This window comes from Corvus kubaryi, unplaced genomic scaffold, assembly GCF_017639235.1.
Source record: "Corvus kubaryi isolate FWS band 111438036 unplaced genomic scaffold, C.kubaryi_AGA036_p1.0 75, whole genome shotgun sequence".
Classification (NCBI taxonomy): Eukaryota; Metazoa; Chordata; class Aves; order Passeriformes; family Corvidae; genus Corvus; species Corvus kubaryi.
In genome coordinates, this window is record NW_024582062.1 from 1,367,744 (window position 1) to 1,392,286 (window position 24,543).

Sequence of the window (24,543 nt, forward strand, 5' to 3'; positions counted from 1 at the left end):
GAGCTATAAATAGTGAAACTTTAGCTTTTAAAACTGCAAAATACTTGCTAACATTTCTGGCATCTAAAGAAGCAATGCCCAGTCAATTTATTGTTCCAGCTAGGTCAGCTCACAGCAGCAGGGGCTGAGGGGGAATTCAGCTAATTCTAATATACCAGAATTCCATCAGAGCCTGAAACTTTGTCGGTCAGAGTCCTTTGCCTCTGGAAAGGAAGGAGTTCAGACTGTCTTTGGACATCACCGGTAGTTCTTAAAGACACAACTGTTTAAGACACTGCTGAGCAGCCAAGTGCTTCCTTCCTGAAGGACATTCCTGGCAGATGCCAGATAAACTCAGGTCCAGGGCCCACAAGCAGAGAGCCTGGCCAGTTCATGACACAGGAGGGCAAACTCTGCTTCTCCCCCACCCTGCTGAGACACACAGCTCCTGCCAGCTTTCACATCAGAGCTTTTCCTCACTCCTGCAGGCCACAGACAGGGCTGGAACTGTCACAGAGAACTAACAAGACTGTAGAAAGGGTCTGGAAGCCAGGCAGGTTTGCCTTTCCATCGGAAAGTGTAGCTGGGGAAGTCAGCCAGCAGCATCCTGAGCCCATGTGCACCGGGTGCCAGAGGGCAAACTGCAGCTCCAGCTGGGAGCCCAGCAGGCAGACCCCGGTCAGAGCCACACAGCAGCGTGTGATGGGTATCCTGACAGGGACCACGCTGCTGTGGGGCAAACCTACGATGGAAAACACAGGCCCATTACTTCTGAGAATGGGATGATTAAGCATCACAGGTCCAATTTTTATTTCTCACCATCTGCCAACGATACAGCAGTACAGCAGGCAGCTCACCTCTGACATCCACACAAATGTGTCAGCTACAGCTGTGAGCCAGAACTTGGCAGGAGGATGACTGCTATTGACAAAGCAGAAACGTGGACAGGCAGAGCCTAGATCTCTGAATAGAAACATAGAACCATCCTGAACATTTTTCATTTCACAAGCCTATTCATTTATCCTCATTTTTTGGAATAGATAGATAATTTGACTCACATTTTTAAGAATGCTTAAAATGACCAACTAACCCTTAAAAAAAAATCAATAAACCTTCAGCAATGATATATCCAATGTTACTTTCAAGATGCCTGTATTTCAAGGAACTGCATCACTTACCTTACCAGAAGCACTTTCAGTTATGTACTCATCTAAGATTACTTCCTTCTTTTCTGATTTCAGTATGATGCTACTTTTGTTCTGTACTTTGTACTCCCTGCAGTGATTTTGCCTTTCTCCTGCAGGCTTCTTTAAGCACTATCGATCACTTCTCTCTGTTAAGTCCCTTAAAGCAGAAAAAGATGAACAAATTGTTGCTCTGCAATTAGTTAAGAACTTCCTTGCTCTATGAGACATGCTTATGAATTAAACCTATTAATTTTTTTATGTAAAATTCAGAAAAAATTCTGTTTCCTCTAGAACAAAAATTTTCTAAAAAAGTCAGCACAGACAGAAGCTTTAAGGCCTGCTTGCCAAATCCCACCCATTTAGAAATCCATATATAATATTTCACACACAAAAAGTGCTTGCCCTTGTGGGATAGAGTTAGAAAAGAAAAGAACATATCCTGGAATGAGCAAGGTGTGTCTGAAGAAACCAAAAAACCACAAACCCCCTCAACAAAACTGCATAAATGGCCATTACATGGCCATTTGCACTGTACCCACAACCCCATGGACACTGTACCCTGACCCATGTACAATCAAAAAAGATATTGAGTGTCCTGTTAAAAGTCTATTTTCTACACATTACCAAGAACAAAAGTAAACACACATTTGAAACAGTTCTTTGCAGCATATTTTTCAGTTTTATTTATAAAATCAGATGCTCCTTTAAAGTGTACAGTTAAAATCACAACTGCAAATTCAACCACAGCTGAATATTAGTTCAATAAAATACTCCTACCAACTGATGTAAAAATTCATTCAATCGTGATTCAAAACTTGATTCAGCTGGAAGATAAACTTATCAATACATTACTACTTCAGCAAGTATTTACCACACTGTAAAAATACATGAGGGTCCCTTCTGTTCATAGCAATGCCATGAAAATATCTGCACAACAACTCATCTCTTAAAAACATAATTCTACATTTATGAATACAACAACAACAAAAAAAAATTGCCAGCGAAATCCTCCAAGGGTTTCCAAACTGCTGACACCCCCACGGGGGGTAGTAACTGCATCAGTGCTGTTCCAGCATGTTTTCCCTCTGACCACCAAATAAATGACCTTCCAAGCAGCTCTAAACTGTCTGCAACATTTTGCCAGGCAAAACAAAAGCCACAGAAACAAAACAGCAGGTGCAAATCTGGCTGCAACACTTACTCCATTGGCCTTTCTGATCAGAACTGCATCTCACTGTGATCACTCGAGCACACTACAAGGACTGAAAGATTAGTACAAGCTGAAGTAAAAACTGCCAGTTCCTGAAAGCTTATGGAAATGAGATCAAAGGCTTGATAAGGCATTTCATGACAAGATGAAGTTGTGGCTCTAGCAGGGTAAAGAGTACCTTGGGAAAGTTTGGGTTTGTTTTTTTTTTTTTATCCTAAGGGGATAAAATCTGCTGATTTTGCAGCCAAGACCATTTGATTTTTGGGCAAATAACTGTCTCACCATCACACAGGGCACTGATTCATCTCTTCATTCCTCTTACATTATTCTCCCACATCAAAATTTTTTCCATAACCCAGGACTTGCACAGCCCCAGAAAAGGGATCCTGCACCTAAGATTTAGCCAGGATTACAAACTTGGAATTCAAACTCCTAGGCACATGAATTTTCATTATGTATGGCCAGAGAGTCTATGGTATTCACAGCAATTCAAAAACTGTCTGGGCTTTCTGTTGCTCAGTGATTCTAGGGCACAAATTCACAGCACTGGGGGGTACAAGAACATCTCCAAACAAGAAACACAGGAAACATGATCAGGTTTCTACATAAAGAATTTTGGTCACTTGTAGCAAAGACAGTGCAGGATACAGCAAGTGAAGATTCCAAAATTTTACTCCTGAATTTGGAATGAACTGTGGGTATGCACCTTTGTGTTTCTGCCTCTTTTTATACAGCTGGGATAATAATAGTCATCTTTTTGACATGTTCACAGACCCATGGATGAAAAGCATTATTCAAGTGTTAGGTACATACTGCCATTTTCCTGAACTACGTCTCACTGTTTAACAAAAGAGATGACATGTCTGCCTGCTAAGACATTGCAAATCAGCTCATTTTCATACTTGGGAAATAAACAACCATTTTCAAACGCAGGAAATAAAAATAACGTACATGAAAGAGTTGGCCGCTATCTTAACTGTCCTTCTGGCTTAGGGTTCCAAACTATTTTGAAGGAGACAGCTGTCCTTACCTGAAATATTCAATTTAATCTATTTCACTAAGTCTCAAAATGCATTGAAGCCATCATTTTAATTTAAGCACAGCTAAGTAGAATGGTTTCTAGTGCATAAGTCTAATTTGACAGATAAGTTAATTAAGAAGCTCCCCAATCAAGAAAGAACCTATACACAAAGTATCTTATTACATGTTTCAGAGCAAATATTCTAGGCAGTGTGGTTATAAAGCAGAATAGTGTATTTGGAAAACGCTGTAAGAAGAACAGGAAGGTATAAGGTATTGCCCACATCTTCCTACTTGAATACATAACCTGCTACATGTAAACACCTATTGAAGTCTCTTAAGAGGTGTTTGAAGTTTGAACACAAGCAGTACTGAGGGTGTGTGGACCTCTGCTGATTTACAACACAAGAAAAAAAACAAGTTCAAGCTGAAAAAACTGAAAGACAAAGAAATGCAGCTTAAGAATAAATAGAAACCAATAGGTATAAACAGAGCAGGCAAAAACACTGAAAAAAACCCAAGCCCCTAAAAAGAATGCTGCCTGAGTCAAATTAGCCTTGAAAACTCAAAATTCTGTAAAAATAACTTTCCTTAAAATAAACTTTAACAAGAAAGATTGTCACTGGATTGACTTTTTCAGGTAAAGAAACCTTTAGATAAACATAGTTTTCCTTCAATGACCTGCAGATCACAGTATTAATTCAACAACTTGAAGCTTACTAGTAACTTAAACTAGAGAAATGAAAATATTTCACACAGCAGCAAAAGGATTACACAGAACAAAAGGGTAAATAACATGCTACATTCTAAAACTCTTTGTTGAGAAAGCTAAGGTGATTAATAACCCCACAAGGAAAACCTGATTACATCCAGCTTTTGATAAACAGATGGGAAATCAGACAAAATTTGCCAGGCTTTAGCCAAGCACGTCCTGTTTGAAGAGCACTTTGAGACATTCATGAGAACAAGTCCTTTTACATACTGAAAATGGTTACCATGTTCTGAACCACAAACTCCTTTTTCATCCATGGATTTCAACAGCCAGAGACTCCATTACAATGAAAGAGGTTAAATCTTGTGCAGGAAGTCAACAGTGCTAAGGAATAATGAATATGGGGTTTGATGTTCAAATTTGGCTCCACAACATGTGAGTTTTGAAAGCAGAAGAAATGAAATAAATTCTTTTTGGTTTTGGCATCACCACAACAAAAACAAATCAGAGAAACTGCTTAAATAATTTCCTATTTGTTATGTCTGGATTCAACTCTAACCACTCAACAAAGAAAACATTATGATACAAACCGACCTTCCCAAGCACTACCAACGTAAAATAAAAGATTGCGTGTAACTACTTTAATTGATATCTACTTGCCTTGATAGAGGAAATTTTCCATGGGTCTGTTTTTAAAAAGCAGAGCCTGTGGATTGATACTTTCAGGTTGGCTGGGTTTTTTTTAAACTGCTGTGTGTAATTTCATCTCTGATGTAGTCACAAACCAGTTATCCTCACTTCATTTATATATGTCTGGATAAACACAGCTTTAAAATCAAGAGCTGTAAAATAACTTGACTCCAAAACACATCTCACAAAAAACATAGGGAAAAGATTTGCTTCTTTTCACTTCAGTTTACTTCTTTTCAATGGGCACAAGCTGGCAAAAGGCATTTGATGCAGAATAACCTGGCCAGTTTCAGCTGCTCTTTAAAAAGCCTATTGGATTCTCAAACCAGCTACAGCAATTTCAGAGCCTCTCAATATTTGGATCTTTAGTTTAGACCTTTAAATATTGAACAAAATGCAGAGTACTCTACTGTAGCTTGGTTTCAATACATCCACCTTACTTGGAGAGTAAACATGCTCTGATCAGTAGGTTCATCACCATAGGTTCTTAAACACTGCATCTTTTCAGACTTACTTGCCAACTTCAAAAGAACAAACACCCAAACCAAAAAAATCTTTGTATTTTGCTCATCATTGAGCAGTTAAAGGTTACAAACATAACCCATTCTGTGTCAAGTCTGTGAGGTCAGAAAGTGAAACAGTCTCCCACTGAAAGATTGTCTTCAGAGTCATGCCAGGAGTGGAGGGGCAATGGAGGAAGATTGAGTTTCATGTGTGACTGCTCATGTTGGTAAGAGATGGCCATGTAGAGTCACTGCTGGTATGGAGCAAAGCCAGAGGGAAAGAGGATGGGAATTACACCAAGCAGTTGCACTGACACAGGTGCTGATGTCCTCAGCGCTGCACGACTGGGGGTGGCTCTCCCTTGTTTTCCACGCTGTCATCAGCCACTGCAGCCTCACAACTCGCTTCCCTGCTGTCACACGTAACACAGCCCTTTGAAAAGGAGCAAGTAATAGTCATTTCAATTCTTCTTATGAGCGTATTTCAAAAGGTCAAATCCTATGGAATGATACATTACAATCTCTTGAAACTTCTCACCAATGGGGTGAGATCTCTCTGAGAGCAGAGATTATACAGGTATCTTGCAGATACTTGTACCTGCAATTTACCTTGCCTCAGAGATTAATTAATTTAGTTAGTGGAACATACAGTTCTACCTTTGAGATACAAAAGCATGTGACCTTGAATTTGAAGACCTTATCATTCAGCTTTATAAGCAAGCTCCTTATTGAAGATTTGGACTGCAGCCTGAACAGCAACAACACTGACCAACATAAAACAGCTCAAATGCCTGAGTGTATTGATAGACCACATTTTTCTTGTTCTTGAGAAATGGTACAATATTGAAATAAAGTTTCCAAACAGAAGTTCTGTATTTCTTGCTACTGTCAGAAGCCTAGTTGTATTTGCAAATTCACAATCTGCACTGGAAACATGACTTTCTGCTTGCATATCAATACATTTCCTAACATTTGAGATTATAAACATTCAACAGAATTTTCTACAAGATCACTGGACATAATTTTGCTATCTGAATCAAACATAGTGTTCCTAACCACAACAGGACACATGATTTTGATCAATGAGGTATTAGGAAAACAAAGACTTAATTTTCTGGTCTTGTTCCATAGCCAAGGACATACATGTCTTAGTTTTCCTTCTCTAAGAATAAATACCACATCTCAGAACGCCACATTTGACAACCCTAGCCCAGCATGCAGTGCTAAAACAGACACGAGATTTTTCTGCTGCACAAGTACATGAACACAGCCTTAACATTTTCTGTTCAATTCAACACTGAAGCTCTAGTTCTTTGTGGGACTGGATCTGTCTTGCCGTTCTCCATAGCACCTGGGAGCACTTTAAACTGATTAGGACATTCTCTGATACACTTTAATACAAATCAGAAGCAGTTTAGCAGAGTGCCCAAGAGTTATACCAGCTAAAATAATCAAGTATAAGATTAAATGAATGAATACACCTACCAAAACCTGGCTATTTTTGTGTTTCTTACAATACACCTGACCCTCCTCTGTGACTGAGCATTTTTCAGCTTCCTGAACACACTTGCTCTAATTTTTACTGATATCCCAGCATTATATACTACTCAATTATAGCAAAAATTTTAAAAGAAAAAGAGCAAAAGACTTAATACCAACAGCAAAAACAACTCTAGATGCCTTACATGAGATCATGACACTATTCCCATTCATCCAACACTGTGACTGAAAGAACTTTGCTACTGGTGGTTCCTGTACAGAATTTGCATGTTTTGGGGAAAAAAAAAAAAATACAATGGCAAGACCTGTATGGTGGCATTTCTCATCTGGCTAGCGTACTCAAGCTCATTTCCTGCTTATACTGACATCCATAACCCAGCACAGGTTGGAAATGCCTGGGCTGGCCAAGGCAGGGATGATCTCCAGAGTCCTTTCCCACTGCTCACCTGTGTGCTGATTTGCAGGGGGACAGTCTGGGTCCGGATCCAAGTGTGCACCTCTGCAAGCTCCTTCTTCTGCCCGTCTGTAAACCAAGGCTGCTGCTTTTGCATGACTGCCAGCTTCTCCAGATCCTGCTTTAGAACCTCCTCTTTGATTCTGTAGGGAAGAGACACCTATGAACACAGCTTTACTACATGAAGCAAGACAGGCACTGACGTTGTGAGAGTCTCTTGACCACAATCTATGGCTAAAGCCCAGACAGCATTGAGTGTTGAAAGGGGACTGTACTTTGTACCTTATTTGCTTTGTAAGGCTGCTTTCAACACTGCGCTAACAGTCTGGGGTTTGTTTGCTGTTGGCTTTGTTGGGAGCTTTTGGTTGTTTGGGGGGGGTGGGGGGATGTTTGTTTTGCTTTATGGCCTTATATGGTGATATGGTGCTTTTTTTAATATGGAATCCAATTACAAATTATACGTAAGCTAATTGCAAGCAACTTGCAAATAACCTGTACTTTTACCCCCTTATGCATTCAAAGTGCAGAACAATAACCGATTCCATTAATACTTCAGCAAAAAAGGTTACATGTTACCTTATTGTAACTGGTGGGGGGAACGGGAAAAAAATAAGACAAAAGTAAGTACATAACCAAGCCCAAACTGCACAAAAATAATGCAATACAACTTCTTGAAGTTTCACTGGTATGTGTGCTGTTTTGACAGTCTCACTTTAATCCTATCGTTCCATGCACAATTCCAAACTACACGTCAGAAATTGTTGATGTTTTCCAACCTGTTTGGCATTTGGTAATTCATTTGAACTCGTTCAGGTGTGTGATCCATCATCACCCAGGCTGACTCATGTTTCGATTTATAAGCTGTCCCTTTTTCTTCTGCTTCCTGATTCTTCTCTTCTTTGGAAGTTTCAGAAGAACAATTACTGGCAAAATACTTGCCGCTTTTCCCACTACCTGCTGAGAATGACCATGGAAGGAAAAAAAAAAAAAAAAAAGAAGCAGATGCCTGGAAAATCCCAGTAATTCAGCACAAAAAGTACACCACCACCAGTGTATTCTTGCAAATTACTTCTGTAATACAAACACAGGTATTCCCAGATTATTGCTCTAGCAATTACTACCTATTGAGAATTCAAAGATAAAGTGCATTCTCTTAAGTTATTCAAGATCTCCAAAGCTCTATTCGCTTTTCTCAAAATTAATTGGCTAAACTTCTGTTTCTGAGAGGTCCTGCTCTATGCAGATTTACCTCCAGTCAAGTAAGATCTAAACCATTATCTAATGCAGAGAAAAGTGATAATGAGAAAAATGAAAAGAGTGCCTTCCAGGTTAAATCATTAGCTTCTTAGACACATATTTCCAACTACAGTTGGAAAAAGACTGAAAAAAACTTGGCTTCAAACACTGAAAGCTGGTGAAAAGTAAAAGATCTTCTTACATGGATTTCCCATCCCCAATAGAGTATCTTGCTATTTATTATGTTAGCAAGCCATCTAGCACCAAATACCTAAATCTTGGACTTCCCTACCTGTGCCATGACCAGAAACCTCGTTGAAGCTAGAGCCTAAAGAACCAGACAAAGCTGATCCAGTGCCTGATGCTGCTGAACCTGAAACCAACTGTGAGTCGTCGTACAACAAGCGGTCAGGAAATTCAAGAGCAGCACTGTTACCACTATCTTCTGGATCATTATCCTGGAGACAAAAAGCAGATCCAAAACATCCACAGAAGTTACATTTAAGTATGCAAAAGGAAATTCATGCAGCTATTGAATTTGTCACACGTTGACCAAGTTCTCATATCAATTCAACAGGTTTGGAGTTTCTAGCTCTGAAAATGAGTGGTGGTTTAGAACTCAGGATAACACTCTGCATGGGTGAAAATCAACAAGCATCTGAACTCTCGTTTACTGGTTTCTGCTGTAGATCCTTCCCCACTTTGTCAGGATATTGTACTGTTACATAAAGTTAACATTTTCTGCTGACAAGAGAGAAGGAGTCAGTTCCCTTCACATCCTGTTACATGGCATGAAGCAGCCATACGCATCAAGCAAAGGTGCACTACAGGGAAAATGAGAGAGTCTTCCCCTGATTCACTATGTGAAGCAATGGCTTCAGCAGCTCCAGGTACACCAGCTCCCCTTTCAGGACCCTACCCTGCAGTTTCAGCTGATCCAGCCTTTCCAGCCCAATCTGGATTCAGGAGGCAGCATTTTTTTCCTTGCCTGCAGAGCTCAGATTCCTGCCTCTGAGTTTACCGCGGAAGTTGGAGAGGCCTTTTCTATGCCCATGTATGGAAACCGACCCACACGGATCCCTGTTCTTCTTTCATTAGCTGCATCCCTGGGAGACAGAGGGAGTAATTAGAAGAGTATCTTCCCTTTGTTTTGGTTCTCCACAGAGACTGTGGGACTGGGTGAAAAAGGATGCAAATTGTGCAGCACTAACCAAGTTCCACATGCATAAAAGCCCCAAACCCCAAATTCTAGCTGACAGTTCCAATGAAGAGGCTGCTGCCAAAATGCTGAGCAGAAGCAGCTTGCGGCAGCCTAGACCAGAAGATCTCACATTTCTGTCATTTACTAAGTGCCAACACTATAGTGGTACAAGTTCCCATAAGCACAAGTATAAACTGCTTTCTCCACCTCCTGTGCTATTTGTGATCTGCAGCCTACATAGCACAGCCAACAGAAAAAGCAGCTAACAAAATCTGTGTCTGTGACACACAGATCATCATCAATGGTTCTGGTGACAGAACACTGAAAATCAGTTTCTTCTCTACATGAAAAATCTTTTTTACTTACGCATTTATCTTCTGCATGTGGCTTAACATCAGCACTAATGGAAAGCTCCATAGGTTTTGGCAGCTCTTCTTGAAGCAAATTCAGCTGAAGTGGGGAGCTGCTCCGTGAGCTGCTCAGCAGTAGGGCCTGGTCACACTGGCCCTCTTGCTGGTCCTCCACGGATGAGTGAGGAGAGGCTGGAAAGGGCTGATCCACGGAGTGTGGTGCTACTGGTGATGGAGCACAAGGAGCGGGGGCTGGGGGTAGTGTGGTGCATGGGTATGAAGAGGGGGGATAAACACACTGAGGGCTAGGGAGAAAGACATGTTGAGGCATCTGAGCATACATGGGGAAACCCTGAAAAAATACAGCCATAAATGTGCCTATGTTTGGGGGATAAAAGACTGGGTATGACTGTGTTCCACAGCATAGTTGTGATGAAGACATGGACTGAGGTTGTAATGAGCGAAGGGCAAGCTGCTCTCCTCCAGAAGAGGCTGGAAAAGTAGACACCGGATCCGAATAGACAGGAAATCCCACAGGAGGATGGACACTACGACTGGAGGAGCTCAGATAGGACACTTCTGAGGGAGAGAACAACTGTTTCTGATTTGTTCTCTTCTCACATGGAAGACTATTTCTATTTTTACTAGAAGAGTGGCTATCTGAACATTGTCTCTGAGGTTTCTGGCGCTTGAATTTTCCATGCTTTCCTTTTTTACAGCTAGCTGGGCTCATCTGCTTTGAAGGAGAATCGCCTAAGGAGGAAGAAAAATAAACACACTCACTGAAATGATAGGCCTAGGGAAAAAAAAAAAAGAGGGGGAAAAAAAAGAGAAAAACACCTAGATAAATGACTGTGGCTTATTCAGAGAGCTGACTTTCTTCTGGATAATTCTTCCAAATGCCAGTGATGGATTTGCTGACATATCTACAGTATTTTCCTTCATGTCATCAATTTTCTTATAGATCACTTTGGCTTATCCCAATCAGATCTTTTACATTCTTTCAAGGGGAGGCAACAAACTACCTGGGATTTGCAGGGTTTATTACAGTAACTATCTGCTTTGTGAAAAGTATAAGATAACAAGATCCAAGATGGAGCAGGCCTTCTGAGTGGGCAATGCTGCTGTCAAATCTTGGCAATCCAAAGGAAGCATTCTGTTTGCAGCCACAATAAGACACTCATTAAATTATACAAAGGAGAACCAAACTCCATGGCTAGGTTGGTCCTTGTAAGTCATCTAACAAGTCTTGATTTCTCAAAGCTGCTTCCTACCTTGGCCACAGGAATGTCTGTTGTTACTTCTGCTTCCTTGTTGAAGGTAAGTCCTAAACGGAGAGAGCAAGACCCTCTGTCGGAACTTGTCAACATAGTTCTGCTCCTCCTTTTGAGTGTGGGCTGACAATGTCTCTTTTGTCAGCCCAACTGGCTTTAAGTCCTCAGGCAGCACTGCAAGACTCTGAGCATTCACAGGAGGCAGCTCAATTTGTTCACTTCCAACGGCAGCATCCTCCATCGTAGTCACTTCTTTGAAGAGGGAAGAAAATAAAATCACTCTCTTCTCTGCCCTTCTGGTGTCAACTCCCACAACACCCAGAGTGTTACAGAGAAAACAACCTTGTCTGAGCTACTGACCAGAGGCATGGGGAGAAAACACCCTTTACACTCAAATACAGTTACACTAAAATCAACTGAGCAAATTACTGTGCATGGTCTGGAAAACTTCAAATTCCCTTTGAAGTTAGAGGCACTTTTCTTCATATTTTCTTAGTGCAATAGCAGCTACATACTCATTTTTTTGCTTCTTTCTGCATTAAAATGAAGTAACATTGGCTCAATAGTAATTTTTATTTGAATCCTCAATGGCTAAAAGCACATTGTTGTGTCTGAGGTATATGCAATGAAGTTCACGGGGAAAGGAAACAGTGCAGTCTGTTAAAACTATTTTACTAAAATACTCCCAAAACTTCCAGGCTCAAATTTTTCTTCACAGTGCCCTGAGAAGTACCTTAGCATTTCAGAATTCTCATTCATTGAGGATGTATCTTAAAAGGACAAAACTTCCTCACCATGTACTTCAGGCTGGAGACATTGTGTAAATTTAAATACCAGTCAGTGTTTTGTGAGTGTGAACAGTACCTGATTCAGGGTGTGGGACATGCACTATAGTGCTGCTGTAGCTGCACTGGCTGGTGACAGACATGACACTTGGAGCCTTGTTGGACAGGGTCAGGTCTGCCAGAGGAGCTCCCACCATGCCTGCAGTTGTCTGGTCTTTCAGCGTCTCTTCCAGACCAGCAGATATTGGCGTGTGGGACTCAACTGCTGACAGCATAGCAGTATCTATTGGCAAATGACAAAGTTTCTACATGGAATTCCACTCCAAGCACTATGCTCCCAATTCACCAAGTCTCACTGGTTCAGAAATAACCAGCAACTATGCAGACTATTAAGTAAGACAATCTTATATACTAAAAAAACATTTACATGCCAGTGCAATGTCAGCACATACTAAATGTGGCATAAAATGAGTGAGCAACAGAAGGTTCATTTAACAACAATAAACAAAAGTTCTTTTGATGCATTCTACGTTCAAAGACTTAACATTTTAGCTTATGTTTAACTGGGAGATCTAGGCAAGTTAAGCAAATATTTACTAAAATACTGTTAGCAACACAACAGTTTAAGAGTGGACAAACCTTGGAACACACAACAGAGACATATTAAAAAAAACCCACATCAGTTTGTGGTTCTAATATGATTGTCAGTACACTTTGTGTTACCTTCCAATGCCCTGACTTCCTGCTGACTTTGCTGGACTTGTTTGTCATCTTCTGAAGATGACGATGATGTATTTGCAGAAGACTTACATTTCCTTTTCAATGCTGGAATACTGCAGCTCTCTAGATATCTGAAATGAAAGCATATCACAGGAAGCTCTCTCTATTTTGGGGGGTTTTTTCTCCATTTGGAGATACAAACATTTGAACAATCCAAACTGGAGATCCAGAGGTTGTTAACTAGTATTTTAAATTCACTGCAGGAAGTTCTGGATACGTATCTGCTTTCCAAGGAGTATTTTAAATAAAATCTATCACTCTTTGAGGGGAAAGGAAAAAAAAAAAAAGAGAAAAAAGACTACATTATCCACTGGGTTAAAAAATACTGACATTTTATAAATTATATCAACTTTCTGTTTTATATGGCTGTTCTCTGAGTGTGTCATGAGAAGACACTGACATATTACAACCATCAAAATTAAATTCCTTTTGCACCAACGACAAATGCCAACAAACAATTGCAAACAGAATCTTAGGACCTAAACTTTTCAGTACTGTGTAATTCAGATTAGGCAAGCCATCCCAATGCTCAGAGAGGCAGAAAACATTACAAACAATCCCAAATTTATCTCACAACTCAAATCCCAGACAGTTTAAGGCCAATGCAAACTGCTTGGATATTTACTTTCCACCAATTAATCTTAAAACTTGTATCACTAGAATTGTTTCATAGTTTATTACCTGATGATACTATCAACACAATTAATCTGCTGATAGGAAGGAAGATGTGGAGTCTTCTTTGGATCATCATAAAATGTGTTGCCTGGTTCTTCTGTGCTATCACCTCTCAGTGTCTGAAGAAAACAGGAAGCAGTGTGCCTCTTCCCTGGAAGAGAGGAAACCTTTAAAGATTCCTCTCAAGGGCATCTAAACACTACCCTCACACAGATATATACACACTCAGATAAATATACACTGGAATCCATATAATGATACAAGGACATATGGCTTATGACAGCATAGCTCTCATTACGAAGTTATTCTGCATTTTCGTCTCAATTTATATGTTTTGAGGCAAGGGAAGGAGAAGGGAAAAGTATGCCTGAAAAAACCACAACCCCCACCACCACCTTAAACATCCATTCAAAAATGCAAGCAAACACAAAACAGTATATAAACCCCCCTGCATTTAAATTGTAAATAAAGCTGCAATTAATATTAATCTTTTTTCAATTTATACATCACAGAATCCAACCTATTATTTAACAGTAATTCACAGCTTTGTATACCATGGATATGCTGGCCAGAGTCCTATCAATATGGACAGTAGAGTCCTCTAAGACAAGATCAGCAGTTAATAGAGTATCACAGTGCAAAATGTTTTAATACAGATTCCTATGATATTTGAGGGAGCATCCAGGTTTCTCCATGTATTTGTGCTATGTACAAACTGTAAATGATGTGCACTAGTATAATATTAAGCATTCAGTAACTAAGCCCCTATTTCAGTGGGAAGTGGGGCCATATTGTCCAGCCTATGATCGTTTCTAAGAGTCCACAAAGTAATTAAGGGGAGCTTCCACACTATGTGCTACAAGACATGTGCATTTTCACTAGAAAATGTTAAAATATGAAAAAGGACAAGTCTATTAACCCAGGAAGAGACAGATATGTTCCTCCCTATTTCAAGGAGGAGTTAAAAAGTTATTGGATCTGCTGAGGTCATTTTTACGGGTGAGTTGGGGGGGTCGGACTTGTTTGTTTGGGTTTTAAACAAAACAAACCTCTTCCCACGTCTAAGCCATGCTAAAAAATGCTATCTGAAGTTCTTCAGCATAACACCAGGTAGCCAAACTCATGGCTACAGATCTACAGGAGTTCATGTTACCTTAAGGATCATAACTACATTAACTTACCTCCCAGCACTTCTGAGCTCACAGCCTGTTCATTTGCATTCTGTGGCTTGCTCCTTGATGCAATGTACAGCTGCTGCCCCAGGTTCTTTATTCGGTTGACATCTGCACAAACTTGTTGCAATGTCATCTTGAGACACGCAAAAAATGTGAAGTCAGAATAAAATGAGTACAAAGAGGCCATAGGAGCTGACTTGGGTTCTTGTATTCTTCCAATTGCAAGGGAGTAGACTATCAGCCTAAGCCCAGTATCTATCGGTATTTGTAAACTTAATTAATCCAATTATCATGGTTAATCTAAGTAAATTAACTATGATAAAGCTCAAACAGCCTCAGCATTTGAATATTTTAATACCCATACCAAGCCTTGAGAGTGGGAATAAGCTGATGACTTACCCAGGAGCCTCACAAAGAAATTAGGTAATTGCAATGCTTGTTTTATGACAGCACTGCTTCCACTCTCTTCTACAGCAGTCAGCAAAATTAAGGGCAAAAACCAAAAGACAGCACTCTGTAACTGACCAATTTAGATTGAGTACGGCTTTATTCTTCCCACTTCAGTAGAACTCATGATGAGAAGTACATAGGTACACAGTAAACACTTTCATTTTTACAGGTGTATTTTCACTACCCTGCAGGCAGTGACACATTTACAGACTTACTGGTTCCTGTATTTCTTCTGCACAGTTCCCATTGGAGTCACTTGAAGATGCTATGCTGATATAGTGCTCATAAGAGCCACTGCTTCCAAGGCTCCCATAACCACTGGAAACATTGCTGTGAACTGGCTGTATGAAAGGAAAAAAAAATCTAAAAAATCATCCTCTGAGAGAACAAAATGCAGGAAACAACATACTTTGCAACACAGAACTTCAAGTAAACAAAGAAAATCAAGTGAAAAGTCAGTATTTGTCTGGGCTCTACCACTTGCTTACGAAGAGTTCTCTACCATGCTTCAAACTGTTTCAAGATGCTGATTTATCTTTCAACATAAAGACTGGGCAAAAATAAACAGATTTTTTTTTTTGCAATGAGGCAGGCCTGTGTCCATGTAGAACTTTCCTTTCAGACCTTTTAAAAGAACATTCTCAAAACAGCCTCCCAATCAGACTCAAGTTTTTTAGTCTCTCCTTCAGAAGGCCAGCCTGTGTTCTGAAATTCTTTTGTCTTCTTTACCTGCAGAAGCAGTTTGTAAATTTGTCCTTGTAATTCTCTTATCTCTTTCTCCACAGTGCTCATTTCTTTACTTCTTGGGGCAAAGACATCTTCATTCAGAGGGCTTCTGGAGAGAGCCAACAATATTTCAGTATTCATTGTCATTTGATGAAGAAAAGATAGCTATAAACAGTTAGAACAGATTCTTAATTTATTATTATTATTTTATTTTGACTGTTCTGCTGAGTCAACACAAATGTCATCTGTCCCAGCAGTTGCTCTGCTGGGGTAGTGGGGCAGTGCTATGAGAGCAGGGAAGCTCCAGGGAAGTCAATACACCAGCACAGATACCAGTTAAGGCTGACAAGCATCTACCCCTCTGTCTCCTTCACTCAGAAGACAAACTCATACCCCATAAAATCTTGTATAAAAGATCATTTTGAAAAGCCAGAAGGCCATCCCCAAAAGCCATTTCCTATAAGAGAAATGAGGTAAGAAGGCAGTCAGTCATATTTTCAAATTTCTTGAAAACTAAGGAGAAACATCCGAAAAATTAACTTGTACATTCAATACTAAGTATATTTTAAAAAGACATTACCTTGGTAAATATTTAAATGCTGTATCAAGTAAATATGCCAAAAGAAAACATGCCAGAAGGTCAGTTAATTGGATTTTCCTGGTGAGCCAACCATGAATGAATTATAGGTAATTGTTTTTTAAAGTGATCTAATTTTATGCTGCTTTTTCGCTTTTACTCATCTAAAACTGGTACTTTGATTTAGACATGTCCATTGTCACAGTATTTGGACATCAACTATATGCAAAAACCTGCTAAAATAAAAAGTTGGCTTTACCTTTTACTTCAAAGTAATTCATTTATTTTCACACTTAATAAACAAGACTAATGCTGTTCTGAAGGAATGGGCTGAAGACAGATGCTAGGCAGCTGTCACATCTGCAAGAGCAACATTACATCTCTAGTTCGGTACTTACACTGTTTTGTTTTGCAGAGTAATCAATGAAAAGCACTTTATTTGATCAATTCTACAACCAACTTACGTCCGGACTTTATGTCGGCCAATGATGAACACAACTTTCCTGCTCCAAGGATTCACAAAACTGGACCAGCTGGTGTCCAATATGACATAATCCCCATTTTGAGTACAAAATCTGATAGGTAAATGTTCAAAAGGGGATTGGCCAGCAAATTTCAGTACTGAAAGAAAAACACAATGAAGAAACAAGGTTTAGCTTACATTATGACACAGTAGTGCAAGTACAAACACTAATGACTGGGGTTCCTAGAACTTTGGGACTGAATTTGCTTTGATCTCAAACTGACTTCATTAATTAATTAGTTAATTTTTGTCTAGACCACAGATCAGTCACATGTCAAGCAATATGATAAGGAAGGAATCAAAACCAACAGAAATTCCTCTAAAAGCAGCTCTTACTTTTCCGGTGAATAGTGATCATCAAAGGACGATCTTCTGGGTGCAAATACATCAGCATGGATGTTCCAATCAAATCCTGAGGTAAGTAACCCAACAAAGGCACTGCTCTGAAACCCAAACACATTATCACAGGTTATAATATAGTTTTGACTACTTACATCCTTAACCCTTTGCTAGTCATTGAAGTGCCCATGCACGATGTACAGTGAAATGAACTAAGGTTACAGAACACTTCCCAATCCATCTCATAATCCTGCACTGTAATACTGACACATAAATGCCCACAACAAACATTTCTGTGCCTGGAGATTTAACAGATATTCACATTTGCAGGCAGTTTTGTGCTTGTCTACATGCAAAGGGAAAAAAAAAGGGATCTTGAAGACAACAGATCATAGGCAAAATGTCAGCAGTTATGCCCATTTTCCACTGTTGGTGCTACCACAGCTCCCCATTGCCTTGGGTAAGGAAAACTGACTGCAGTTCTGTTTAACATGTGTTTTAAACCAACAAAGGAGATGGCATCTGTGGAGTGAGAGACATTTTCCATGAGTGGACTAACAAAACTGTTTTGTTTAATTAAATATTGCCAATTGCACAGTTCAGCTACTTTACTTGGGTCTCCAGCTGTATCACACCAAGGGATTTTTTCTACCTCTCCATACATACCTCACAGGTCTTAAGAACTCAAATCTCTCACCTGTCATCTATGTCCAGAAAAACACATCCAGGGGTGTGAGTGGTGGTGAATATTCTTTTATCCATAGGAATTCGAGGAGCTAATAGAAACAAAATATGCACTAAGACAGAAAACTTGGGCATTACTTTAGCTCATGGTATTTCCTGGCTCCTGAACTTTATAATTGTTCAATGCTTTCTGATTGATAACTCATAGAAATATTATAGATTTTTAGCTACTACAGGCTTCTCTCAACAATAAAAATAATGAGTAGAGGTCAAATGCTCTGAGGCCTGGCAAAGGCAGCACAGACGTTCTGGATTCACATGCATGCACACACAAGCTGCAACTTACACAGGTGAGACTACCCAAGCACAGGTTCTGAACAGAGGAAGACGACTTTCATACCCTGCCTTTTTCTATTAGCTTGGGCTTTTTTCCATTGGAGCCTCCTGACTTGCCTTCATATCCAGAGTGGATTTTTTCAGCCAAAGCTAGGCAGCAGGACTCTGCATCCACACGGCCAGAAGTACACACGTGGACCAAGTACGGGGTGATTCGGAAGGGGTAACAACGCGCTTCTTGGTCTTGATCTTTGCCACCCCTGAGGAAATGCAAAAGGGATTAACACACTGGTTTCAAGACTCACATACTATGTGCCAGGGCCAAGAGCCCTGCCCAGAGAAGTTATGCTGAGCACACAAACCCAAATAATCAGGTCCTATGCACACTCCCTTGAGATCCAAGGTCAACACACTCAGCAACACTGACCTCCCTCCTGTCAGAGTCAAGTAGGTGTTTTGTCTCCAACACTTACATTCAGAGGCTGTCTAGAGATACTCTTACTCTAATGGTTAAAGACTACATTCTAATTCTCAGTCCAAGCATATTCACAAGAACCACTCATTTGGTTTTGTGTTCTCCAACATAAACAGTTCTTTTTCTGTTTGTTGTTTACTCTGTACCATTTTAGGGGAAAAAAAAAAAAATCTGTCTCCCTCAAGTTTAGTTTCACAGACCTACATAAGTAAGACTCCTCCAGCCTTGGTTCACTGTTGCTGTTTTTTGATTGTCCTCCATAATTTGTCTTCCTAAAACATGTGTGAACAGTAGCAGCACAAAACATTCTTTATGAGATCTTAACCAAGGCTTTGCAATAGCTGCAATAACAATTGGCACTTTCTATTGCAAGTGCTTTCTCACCTGTTATAATTTCAGTATCTCACCCAGCTCTTACAGAAAGAATTGAGAGAAATTTTGGGATATTATCACCTACCCTAAAAGTTACTTTCTTACTCCACACTTAGTTTTGTAAAATGTTTCTAGAGGGAAGCAAATGTCATAAAAATTACTTCTGACACTTCTGCCTTTGGGAAAACAAAAGATAGAAATGGAAATTGGATATAGCTGAAGTCTAACTCACAAAAAACCATTTTCTTACTTAAGCCTAGTGTGTGTGCTTGTGAGAAAATATTTTTAGTCATAAAGCCAACATAATCAAAAGATCAGTTACATAAGGGAAGTAGAGACCGATGTTGTATAAAAACATGGAGAAAAACTGTTGTAAAATGTTTATATATCCAACAAACAGTTCCCCCAACCTAACACTGCTATCTGTCCTGCTATATTTATTTCAGGTACCCTTCCACAATTTGAGAGACAAAGGTGATTTAAGAGCTCAGGTTTTTGAAACACAAATTATTAATCAATGATGAACTGAAAGACGGAGTAAGTGTCATATCTGCTCAGAAGCAAACAGTTCTTACTGAAATCAAGAGATCACCCGAGCCTGGAACAGAACTGCACTGAAGACTGAAGGCCAATCTCAATTTTTTTTCCTCTTTTAGCTCTATGATTAGCTGGGTACTAAGCAACAAACAGCATCCATAGCAGCAGCAAGTCAGGCCTCACAAGTCTCAGGAGTCAGGCTTCACACTGGGACTCAGGTGACCTGAGCTTCTCTTAAGGCTTCTGTCACAAACTCTCAAGCAATCTTAATCTCAAGCAAAACACTCTTTGCCTCCACTTTCAAACAGTAAAAGGGGGAGCAGCAATTTTTCACAAGATTATTCTCCTGCATGACAGTACTAAAGGAAACTGATAGGTCCAAGAGAAGAATCTATCAACAGTTTTCCTTCTGTCCCCGTGCAAGTTTGTGCATCACTCTGGGAAAGATGTCCAAAATATCCTACTGGATGCCAATATTAAACACAGTAAGCCCATTTCGTGACAGAGCTTCCAGAGCTCACACTGGTCAGCTGTAACAATAGAACAGTTTCTGCCTAGTACTGTACCCCCTGTCAGCCTTCACAGAAATAAAACTGTAATAATGCACTTACCTGATCCTGCAGAAAAAGGACTTCACCTGTGCATATTCATATGGAGAAGCTAGTAAGATGAACACATTGAAAGTATCAGTTAATATCTTTAAAAAGTCACACCTATTAGAACTATGTTAAACTATGCATTCTCTAGACTGACTGAGCAAGACTGAACCTACTCTCACAACCTACTCCTTTATTAGCTACTCAATTGTCTGTTCAACAGTCTGCTCCCACCTCAAGTGTTATCTCTCCTCTCTAGTGCACTCACTCTTAGAGAAGTGGCTGACCTGGACTAAATTCAGAGGAAATCCATATGATTTAAAAAAAAAAAAAAAAACCAAAACCAAAAAAACCCAAACCAACCAAAAAAACTTTCTCCAGTGCATCACTGTGCAAAGGAAAGGTGGTATTTCCTTTATGAGCCAAGTTCCAAAAACCATATACGGACAAGAAAACCACAACTCCACTGGGGTGCAGCACATCACTGGCATCCAAGTTGTGGAATCCCTGGCATTCAAAACCTCCAGATGTCTCACATCCTTTGACACCAAGGACTTCGGACTTCTCAGAACTGACGCCACAACAGCCCAGTGTCAAGGTGGGCAAAAGACACAGCCTTGGCCTGCAAGCTATGTTTGAACTGCTCACAAATAACACAGGACTCAAAAGTCTCAGTTCAGACACATCCAGCACTAAATAGAAAATAGCTTAAAACTTGGGTTTGGTGAGCTATGTTGACAGCAGGCAGCAAGCGGACCATAAAGACAAAGCACCTAAGCAACCATAAGGTGTAGACTAAACAACTTTAAAATCACAGTCAGACTTATTTTCTTTTCAAAAAGCAGCAGTATTTGGAATGAGTAAGAGGGTACACAAAACAATGACGTATCTGTCTTTTATTTACCCCAAGTAAGAGTTAAGTCTTTACGACACTAGCTAGTACCGGTCCCACAGCCACTCCAGTTTTCAAAGTGGAAAGGAACAAATGATGCTGATGCATATTGCTAGCATAAGCATTTAAAACTAACTACTACTCTGTCCTCATTCTGCAAAAACAGAATGACACACAGAGCATTTAAGAGCATTGTCCAGTCCCACCTGTTTGACTTTCCATGTTCCAAAGGGGCAAGTGAGACTGATCGGTGTGTGTGTAGAACACACTCACATCCTGCGGGACAAGCAACTCCACAAACCGGGAAGAGTCCAACACTTTCTTCTTACAGTTCAGAATAGATGCTGCCTGCTCAGAAATATGCACTATGCGTCCAGACAGCAAGGAAAATACAGCCACAAACGTGTCCTGGAAAACAAACATTAAAGGCAATCGTTGCTTCAAACATAGTAGTGATAATGTATGGATAAGAAGCTAAACAACCCCAAAACAAACCAACCAACCCCAAACCACTACACCCCTCAGGGTGAGGTTCAAAAATGAGTTTGGTAGTGTGTGATCTACTACACTCTCCAGTGCTACAGCAGTGTACTCAAGATTTACAAATGCTAGTAAGACTGCATTAGTCTTTTCAAAACAAATTAATGCTTGCCTTTGCTCAGAATGAATGGTTATCACTCCACACACTCCTCCACAAATTTCAGAGGATTCATCACAATTCCACACATAAAAAATTCTGAGAGCTTTCCAATTTTTTATTTTTTCAAGCATTTGCAATATTTTTGATATAGCAACTAGCAGTACTGAATTCAAGAAACACTCTTTACTTTAAAGCAGTGCCAGAAAGCATGACATATATTGCAAAACCAGAAAAAAATATTAAATGCAGATTACAAATAGAAACCAAAAGTCCCTCACAACTATGGATCTGATTGGTTTCAAAAACTTTCTGCTGTCTCAAGTGATTACTCTGCTGTAAATGAATTCTCAAAGAGCTATTTGCTGCTTCTGGCCAAAAAAAGAAAAAGAAAAGAAAAAAAAAGAAAAAAGAAGAAAAATTAGTATTTCTTCACTCACTATCATTGGGTACTCTAACACAGCACAGATAAGAAGTAGTTTTGATTTATCTTCAAATACTTGAAGGTCTGTCTGGCTAAAATTTAAAGGCCTTTCAATTTTACACATTCTATTTCCACAAAACAATGCTGGGAGACTAAATTTAGTGAAATTGAGTTAACTCCTTGATTGTTCCTGAATTCTTACAGTGTTTTTTGGAGTGTGTTCAGATGCAACTGCCACCAACTCTTCTATGCTGTATGTCACCACATCTGTCTGAAACACTCTTCGGTCATTCAGAGCCTGGAAAAAGTCATTGTTTGCTAATTGAAAAAAAAAAACAAAACAAAACAGAAAAAGCAAAACAAACATAAAGAAGTCAGTAAGGAGACTACTTTGAAAGTATTTCTTACAGCCCTTGTACTTTTGTCATCTTTTTGGTGAAGTCCAAGGTGAGATGAGGAAGGTCTGTGTAGTGACAAAGGGAAAAGGAATACTGATTATACTACTGGAGTAACCGCATTTTGTTACAGAAAACAAGCATGAGGAAGTAGTACAATTTTAGCTACTTAGTTCTGTTGAAAAACACAAACTATCCAATAATTTTTCAGAGTGGGATGGGACTACTATTTTCTCAATATACATAGAAAGTTACTATTAGGCACCTCTTAGCTATGGGACTCTGAAGAAAAGAGAAGCAGTAGGGAGGTATCTCAATACAAAAGATAATATGACTGTTTACCAAAAAAAAAAGGCAACAAAACCACAATGCTTCAGAAAGTCAACTCTTTTCAGGATAACTGGAATGCATTATTTTAATGCTACCTGTTGCCAGACACAGCTACTGAAACCATGCTGCTGTTCTTCCAAATTTTCTCTACACATACCTTGGACCTGCTGGACACACTGCAAGGCATAGTTGAGAGCACTGATGGTACTGGGCTTGTTAGAACTCCTTTTCTCTTCAGGCAAACACCTTTTCATTTCTTGGATCATCATCATCATATCTCTGTGGGATTGACTCCAATTCAGCTGCTCACTGTAGAACACAGGTTAAACTTTACCAGAGAATTCTGGTATAGGAGATTTTTTTCCTATCACCCAATTAAAATTATTCCCTAAATTAACATTTTATGAGAATGGCTGCAGAGTCACACAGTATCCAGAAATGTCCTAATGCTCATTCATTAAATTTTCTCTTGTATCTTTCTCACATCTTTGCAATTGAAGCTTTTCTCCTCTACCTTCCTCCTTCCCAACTCCAATGTCATGGATGGCAAAATCACATCAAAACCACTCCGCTTGCTAAGATGCTTAGCAACTAAAAATAAGCTGATGTTTACTCTAGATTTTCTAATATCACTGGTATTAAAATCATTAATAAACGCTGATTCTTGATCTAAGTTTTTCTAGCCTTGAAGGCTGACCCTGGTTATGAGTATCTCAGGGAACCATGATGTCCTCAGAATACACCTGACACAAAGATTTCATTCCTCGTGACTTCAGCGTCTTCATCATACTTTTCAGCTGTTGACTTCAACAGCTGAAGAACTGTTAACAGACAAAATCTCCCTCTCCTTACGTTTGCTTATTTCACTGACTAAAAAAATAAGCTGTCAGTATCCTCAATCCACAGATTTTAATCCTGCAGATGACATACGAACACCGTTTTTTATGCTAACTTTTGTCCATTTGACACTGTTACTAGTATTGTACTCTTACTATATAAACCATTACATAAGTGTAAGTATTGCGTGGTAAGTTTACATGCCTGTCCAACGCTGCGTACATTATAAATTTTATAATTAAAAAATAAATTACTGTATTTCTGACCTTTGACGAAAAACGTTGTTTCAGTAATTTCTGTTTTGGTACCGCTAAATAGTTTTTAGCTGTAGTACACATACAAGCTACCCAAGGGTCGCTGACGTGTGCGGCTCAGCCGATCTCAGAATGAGGCACAGCTTATCGGAGCCGCGAGCAGCTCCACGCTCGCCTCACCTGCACACGCCGCGGCCCGCGACCCCCCGGGATCCCGCAGTGACAGGGCCCGAGCAGCGCTCCGGGTCCCCGCTTCCCGCCCGGCCGCCCCCACGAGCACTCCCCCGCGCGCTGCCCAAGTACCTGTTGGTTTTGCCGGCGCCCGAGCCGCCGCTGGACTCGGGGCTGTGCAGCTCGGTCTCGCCCGGCCCGGAGCGCCCCGTCCCGCCGGGGCCGCTTCCCGCGCACCGAGCGCCCGCAGCCCCCCC

At 40.0% G+C, this 24,543-nt stretch overlaps 1 protein-coding gene across 6 annotated transcripts; it reads right to left on the bottom strand.

The window, feature by feature from the left end:
* Nucleotides 1–1,822: 1,822 nt before the first annotated feature.
* Nucleotides 1,823–24,348, bottom strand: PER3 (period circadian regulator 3). Of its 6 annotated transcripts, none has more exons than XM_042051309.1 (20): nt 23,182–24,346; nt 22,502–22,617; nt 21,445–21,646; nt 20,362–20,410; nt 18,484–18,626; nt 18,044–18,122; nt 17,344–17,450; nt 16,949–17,105; nt 15,911–16,016; nt 15,397–15,522; nt 14,738–14,864; nt 13,563–13,707; nt 12,825–12,952; nt 12,181–12,384; nt 11,317–11,568; nt 10,059–10,795; nt 8,784–8,949; nt 8,032–8,209; nt 7,248–7,398; nt 1,823–5,734 (listed from the first exon to the last, which is right to left on the bottom strand). In XM_042051309.1, the coding sequence occupies exons 1-20, from the start codon at nt 23,297–23,299 to the stop codon at nt 5,633–5,635; spliced, it is 3,393 nt and encodes a 1,130-aa protein (XP_041907243.1). In that variant the 5' UTR covers nt 23,300–24,346; the 3' UTR covers nt 1,823–5,632. The 6 variants fall into 6 exon arrangements, 4 of the variants coding, with proteins under 4 accessions (XP_041907243.1, XP_041907242.1, XP_041907244.1 ...); XM_042051308.1 differs by having other exon boundaries at nt 8,032–8,212; nt 23,182–24,345; XM_042051310.1 differs by lacking the exon at nt 12,181–12,384 and having other exon boundaries at nt 8,032–8,212; nt 23,182–24,344.
* Between the last annotated feature and the right edge of the window lie 195 nt (nt 24,349–24,543).